This window comes from Suricata suricatta, chromosome 17, assembly GCF_006229205.1.
Source record: "Suricata suricatta isolate VVHF042 chromosome 17, meerkat_22Aug2017_6uvM2_HiC, whole genome shotgun sequence".
In the NCBI taxonomy this organism is placed as follows: domain Eukaryota; kingdom Metazoa; phylum Chordata; class Mammalia; order Carnivora; family Herpestidae; genus Suricata; species Suricata suricatta.
The window spans coordinates 34,750,726-34,757,719 of NC_043716.1; the positions used below are offsets into that span (position 1 = coordinate 34,750,726).

The 6,994-nt window shown below is 56.8% G+C and overlaps 1 protein-coding gene across 1 annotated transcript; it reads left to right on the forward strand.

Moving 5' to 3' along the window:
* Nucleotides 1–981: 981 nt before the first annotated feature.
* HOXB13 (homeobox B13) lies at nt 982–2,834 on the forward strand. The gene is made up of 2 exons (XM_029929329.1): nt 982–1,649; nt 2,581–2,834. Exons 1-2 carry the CDS (start codon nt 1,046–1,048, stop codon nt 2,832–2,834), a joined length of 858 nt encoding a protein of 285 aa, XP_029785189.1. The 5' UTR covers nt 982–1,045.
* Nucleotides 2,835–6,994: the final 4,160 nt, after the last annotated feature.

Here is a 6,994-nt window from a genome sequence, read left to right on the forward strand (position 1 = left end):
CGGAAAGCCGGACCCCCTTTCACAGGCTAAGGCTAGAAACTCCATTTCCCCTTCAGATCTGAACGTGGCACGTCCCAGGCTCCAGATCTCCGGTCTTCTTCCGAGCTCTTGTCCCCCTTCCTCTCCCGCCCCACCCCACTCCGGGAGCGGGAGCGGCGGTAGCCAGGATCCCGGGGGAGGGGAGGAGGGGGGAATGGGCTTCCCAGGCACTTCCCCGGGCAGCCTATTACGCGCATCCGGAATAGGAGGGGCACCTGGGTGAACTGGGATGCTTGCACCTAGGACCTAAAGCTAGGGGCTCCCAGAAATACCCTCTAATCACCATTTCCCAGCCTCTTCTGGTTCAGGCATATTCCCAGGTTCCCCTTTCAGGCACAGAGCGGCCTCCCGGCCCCAACCCCGACTCCCCTTCCGCTTACCGCACCCCCCCACCCCATGAGATGCACACTTTATAGGGAAAGCTTTTTATTCTCTCGTTAAACCTGCCAAAGCACCGGAGACAGAGCCAGGGAGGGAGACGAGGCTGCGGAGGTGGGGCCGGCTCCTTGCCTTCTCTCCCTCCGCCTCCCACTTCTCCCCTCCCCCTGGACGCCAGAGCTGGGTAGCTCCAAACTGGAAAGCAGCGAAAGGACACTTCCTCTCTGTTCTTTCTTGTTTTCAAATGCAATAAAAGCGAGGGAGAGGGGAAAAGGGAGAGAGGGACTTAGGGAGGGGGGAGGGGCAGAAGGGGAGAGGGAGGAGGGGGGAGAGAAAGGAGGAGGAAGAGAGGCAGAGGGAGAGAGAGAGAAGCAAGGGTAAAGTATTTTCGCAATTTCTGCCATGAAGATTTTACTAGCTTCTCGCCCCCGGGCCGCAGCCAATCAGCGCGCGGGCCCTGGCACCTGCGTCTGCTGCGTCAAGACGGCCGGGCTGAGCGAATGCAGGCGCCGAGCGAGCTGGGAGCGATTTAAAACGCTTTGGATTCCCGGGGCCTGGGTGGGGAGAGTGAGCTGGGTGCCCCCTGTCTCCCCCACCCCTAGCACCCCATGAGCCGACCCTCGGCCCCATGGAGCCCGGCAGTTATGCCACCTTGGACGGGGCCAAAGACCTAGATGGCTTGCCCGGTGCCGGAGGGAGTCGGAATCTAGTCGCCCACTCCCCACTGGCCAGCCACCCAGCCGCGGCGCCTGCGCTCATGCCCGCCGCCAGCTATGCCCCCCTGGACCTGCCGGGCTCTGCGGAACCGCCAAAGCAGTGCCATCCTTGCCCTGGGGTGCCCCAGGGGGCGGCCCCCGCCCCGGTGCCTTACGGCTACTTTGGAGGCGGGTACTACTCCTGCCGGGTGTCCCGGAGCTCGCTGAAACCCTGTGCCCAGGCGGCCACCCTGGCTGCCTACCCCGCCGAGACTGCCACGGCCGTGGAGGAGTACCCCAGCCGCCCCACCGAGTTTGCCTTCTATCCGGGGTACCCGGGACCCTACCAGCCTATGGCCAGTTACCTGGATGTGTCGGTGGTGCAGACTCTGGGCGCCCCCGGGGAGCCTCGCCACGACTCCCTGCTGCCTGTGGACAGTTACCAGCCCTGGGCCCTCACCGGGGGCTGGAACAGCCAGATGTGTTGCCAGGGAGAACAGAACCCGCCAGGGCCCTTCTGGAAGGCAGCATTTGCAGGTAACTTGCCCCACTACTTCGGGTCCCGTTGGTGCTGAGTGTGGGTCGTAGGCCCGGCCAGCACTTGTGTGGAAGTGAAGGGAGACTTGGGGCTGGTGAGGAGGAGCTTGTGGTCCTCTGTCGGCCATTAGGACCCGGAAAAAGGGTTTTAGGCAGGTGAAGAGCATGGATGGAAGCCCCAAAAGGGTTGGGGGGGGGGGAGAGGGGCTTGAGCTGTGCGCTTTCTGCAGCCTGAAGGCCACCAGGCCCCTTCATCTCAGCTTCATCAGGCTTTAGGACCAGATTCTCAATATGTCAGAGTGTTCGGTTCTTTTTGCTGTTGATGGGGCCCAGGCTGCTCCTACCTCGAAGATCCCAGGTTTAATTCTCAATGTAGTGAGTATGGGGGGTGGGGTGGGTAGGACCAGAGATAATGGATGTTCTGTTTTCTCTCCGATGAATTTTCAGCTCCCACAGGAAAATGTAGATTTCCTGCAGTCATAACTTAGGGGTGTGTGTGTGTGTGCATGCACGGTGTGTATGTGTGTTGGGAGAGGGGACAGAAATGTGTTCCCTTCTGTACATAATTTGCCCATAGAATCTACGAGTGACCAAGAGTGTGAAAATGCATGTGAGGGTGGATGTCTGTGACCCTGGGCAAAGGTCTGGCTGTGCGTGATGGGTGTGTTTGCAGACCAGCATGCGTGAAGTCTGTGATAGGTGAGGGCGATCTGCAGGAGCCTGGGCTTTCCAAGCCTGGGCAGTGATTAGAAACCAGCCGGAAGTCCTGGTGTCCCGCTGTGCTTTGGGGGAGCGGGATCTCACTTGTGTCTGAAGGGCGATCTGGGTGCTCCTGGAAGATTATTTAGCTTTTAGGGCCTGGGTCTGCGCAGGGGTCTTGTGGGCAGAGGTCTGAGCGTGGCTTTCTCTCCCTCCTTCCGCCGTGGCACAGATTCAAACGCGCAGCACCCTCCAGAAGGCTGCGCCTTCCGACGTGGCCGAAAGAAGCGAATTCCGTACAGCAAGGGGCAGCTGCGGGAGCTGGAGCGCGAGTATTCCACTAACAAGTTCATTACCAAGGACAAGAGGCGCAAGATCTCTGCGGCCACCAGCCTCTCAGAGCGCCAGATCACCATCTGGTTTCAGAACCGCCGGGTTAAGGAGAAGAAAGTCCTCGCCAAGGTCAAGACCAGCACTACTCCGTGAGGGAGATCCCTGGCTGGGGAAGTGGGGGGAGAAATGGGAGTATCCTGGGGAGACCAGGAGCCTGCCAGTGCCAGGCTGGAGCGCAAGACTCTAATGAGGGGCTCCCAGTGGTTACACTCCTCACAGGCCACACCTCTTGGACTGTTCCTCAGGGATGGCCTGGGTACCCCCATATATTCCAGGGAGCCAGTGAGGCCCAGAGTTACAGTCCCACCCACCAGAGTCACACAGCACCGACAGGACCTGTCGCCGTCATAATCATTCATTCTGGCTGTGGCAGTAATCACTATCGCCAGTATGAGTTCCATGATAATTAGTCTCCTATTTTCTATCTAACGCTCTGACGAGCACTTTAGAAACCGCTTGCATGTTTTGAGCTGAGGATGAATAAACTTGGAAGGTTGGATGTCCTTCCACTTCCAAACCCCCCCCCCACCCCAGTGACTGAGGCAGAGAGGAGAAGAGGCACATCCCTGCGAAGACCTACCACCTGCCCGTTGCTCATTCAGCATCCTTCTCAGATGGCAGCCGGGCAGGATGGACAACGCTGGTGGGCCCCACTCCCTCCCTCCCAGCTCACCCCCTAGGTTGTACCCAGTGGCCTCAGAAGTCTCATCCTCAACTCTCCGATTTTGTCCTTGTGTGCAAATGAAGCCAGCGTGCTGCCCTCCTGAGTCTGTCTTTGCTCGAGAAAAACTGAGCTTGAGAAAGCGCCTGGAAAATTCCCCATCTCTCATTTCCTCCTCTAAACTTTCCAAGACTCTCCATCAGCGTTCCTGGTGGTTCTGTCCAGGTTATGATCCACTGGGCCTTTGGAAGCTGCATGAAATAGGTATTGGTGGCCTTGGAGACGTGCCCCTCCCAGGCACATATGGTTATAGAGCTAGAGAACAGCGTCTTACCCTGTGGGCAGATATGGTGCCAAACTCTCTGGACTCACCAGGCTGGAGAGAAAACCAGAAAATGGCCCTTCACCACCTACCTGACACCAAAAGAAGCTTGCAGGTCTCAGGCTTGGGAGACAGGGCAGGCCCTTTTGTGGGTAAAAGAATGGCAGGGGGCAGAAGCCCAAAGACCCAGAATCGGGCATGTTCGGCCACAGTGGCTGCAGATTTTTTCCCCCTTTCACTATGTGCTGTCCTGAATCCTGAGTGGGTAGAGGCTCAGGTTGGTGCCAACTCCCTTTTCTCCATCCACATAGATAGAGACTCATTATGTGGAATTCCATGAACCTGGGCCAGACTGGCTGTTCGCAGAGCCGCAAAGCCAAGGACCCTGACACGGAGTCTTCCCCTCTGTGCCTGCTCCCTCATGTCATACCTGGGCTCAGTGCCCTGCGGGATTCACCACCTTGGCTGCCCAGCAAAGTCGGCGGGGTTGCCCTGGGTCTTCCTGCCGTCTGGGCTGGGGCATCCCGGCGGGCATGTTCCTCGTGGTCTAGAGCCTGGCTCCAAGTGGAGAGGACCTGCACGACCCATGGTCCCAGATGCCACCAGGAACAGCCTGTGGGGGCCGCCGTCACTACCCCAAAGGCTCTGGCTTATCGTTCTCCAGATCCCTGTGTAGCCAAGGGATTGGGGTGTTTATAGCCTGAGCTCTGGCGAAATCCCAGTTCTGGCTCCTCTCCCGGGAGTGAGTTGGGAAGGGGCTCAGATTCTTGTAAATCATTACCAAAGAGGACCAGGGTTAAGGGGAAAGGCCCCAAAGGTGGTCAGTCTCCCTCCTACCTCCTTGGGTCTCCTTAGACTGTGTCTGCTTTGCAGGGGGAGAGGTGTCCATTTAGTGATTAAAAAAAAAAAACAAAACCCTTCCAAGACCCTTTGTCCAGTTTAAGCTCCTCGGTAAAGCGTCCTGCTCAGAGGAAGTTACTTCCTGCCTTTCACATTCTCCAAGCAGACTAAAGCAAGTAGCTTTTCACTTTACAGATTCTGGAGGATGGTGTGCAGACCTCCTCCCTCTTCAGAAATGGCAAGACTTCAGTGCATACAGGCATGTGGGTAGAGTGTGGGACAAATGAAGGGGGGCTCTATGGTGCGGGGTCGCCACATGAGGAGAGGAAAGGCCACAAAAGCGGCTGACACTTGGACTCACCCAGTGGACCTAGGGGGAGGCTTGAAGGCGTCAGAGACCTCGAGACTCTGCATCCCCGGGGCTCTAACTCTTCCACACCGCTATCAGAGTCTTAAAGTTTCGGGGGCCCTTCTATTATTTGTTTGCAATAATTTCCGAACGAACAAAAGATAGGGGGTTTTAGAGATTTATTTCGCTGCCCAAGAGTTTGTGCATGATTAAAAAGGCAAGGACGCCCCCTTCCGGCAGAAGTTTGCTATTTCAGGGAAACCCGCGGGTCGACTCGGCCTTAAAGCCAGGCGGATCCGCTTGGCTTCCGGATGCCTGGGGTCTCGGGTCTCCGAAGTAGGGGGGCTCAGGGTCGCTTGCGAGGGCGCCGGCACCCGGAGGCGCCTGGAATGGGGCCAAGGTGTCGGCAGTTGTATCGGTCCGGCCAGTGAGAGACCCAGGAGGAAGGCAAAGAGGGCGGCACTAGCGATCTTAAATATAAAGAACAGGGGTGGCAAGGCCGCGACGCCATCAGCCCTCGGTCTGAGTCTTCGTTCCACTCGAGTATTCTCTCCCTCTGCAGCGCAGTTCGCGGCGACACCCCTACTTTCCCCCCCCGGAGTGATTTTACGTACGGAACCTGTGCAAAACAAAACAAACCAAAAAAATTTTTTTTTAATTTCGTTTGTCTTTAAAGATTTTTATGACTCCTTTCCAAACACTAATTTTACTCCCAGGCAAATTATACCCCCTCCCACCCAGAGCGAGCATTTAAAAAATCTCTCGCTAATTTGTGTTAAATTACAGCAATATCCATGTATCTCCATTTACTTGTCTGCAGTGATTTGCTTTTAAATCGGGCCATTTTTAGATACCGGAAAGCGTGTTGTGGTTAAAATTATTCAGGCTGAAACATGCGAACGCAACGTTCACAAATCAGTAAATTCAGACATTTTCATGAACAAAATACATATAGACACGCACAAATATACTCCCGAAAACACACTGGATGTGTTTCCGCCAACGAGGCGTTATTCTCGGAGCCGTCCTCCACGCCCTCCCCTTAATCGGAGCCAAACACCCCAGGTTGAGAATCTCAGCAGGCGTCCGAATGAAGGGGATTGGAGGGTCGCGTCTACGCTGTCTCCAAGACCGAAATCACTTCTAAATCCAAAGCATTTGTATTTTATTAGGCTTCCAGAGGCCGAATTAGGGAGTAGTAGTGAAGTGCATAGACCCGACCTCCGGAAGCTCTTTTCGAATCTAGATGGCCGAGGCGGCCCAGCGGAGAGGCGGGCCGGGGCTGCAGGCCTAGGGTCCTTTACTCACGCGGGCGAACGCTTCCGGCCTCGCCAGAACCCGCAAGGCTGCGGCGGGGGGAGGGTCCGTACACGGCGCCCCCCGCATCCCCCCTCTCCGGCCCCCGCCACCCCAGCTGTGTAGCTCCAGAGCCAGAAAACTGCCCCTGCGGCAGGAGACAGGCTCTGATCGAGCCCCCAGTTCTCCCAGCGGCCCGGCTCCCCTCCTCCAACGCCAAGCAAAGAGCCCCCTTCCTCGCCATCATTAAAGTTTTATCCGAGGTCCTAAGTGCTGCACTTTAATTAGGTTTCTCCGGGAGACCCTCTCTGCGCCCCGGGCCCCGTCCGGTCTGATAGAAACCCCGGAGCTACAATCATGGATTGGATACGCAAACCTGAAATAAAGCGCGGAGGAGCCGAAGGAGGCGTTTCCGCTGTTTTTGAAGACATTTATATCACAGTCTCACTCACCTGAACAGTTCCTCTCCAGGAAAAGGGGGAGAAAGCACCAGAGTAGCCCTCAGTGTCTCACCCGAGTTGGACACCCCTCCGCTCCCCCACCGCCACTCCCAGGCGCCGATCTGGGCCTGGAGAGAGGTTTAAAAACATCCAGTGGGGAACTGATGCAGGCCATTCCTCCTTTTCCGATACAAGTTGTGTGGAAAGGGGGTGGGGGTGGGGGTGGTCGAGCAGCCGGAGAAGGAAAGAATCCCACCACTGACTCCCCTCCCCTAAACTGCCCCCAAGGTGAGACAGGGGACGCGCAGGCAGCTTGAGGTTCATTCGCCCCTCGAATGACTAAGA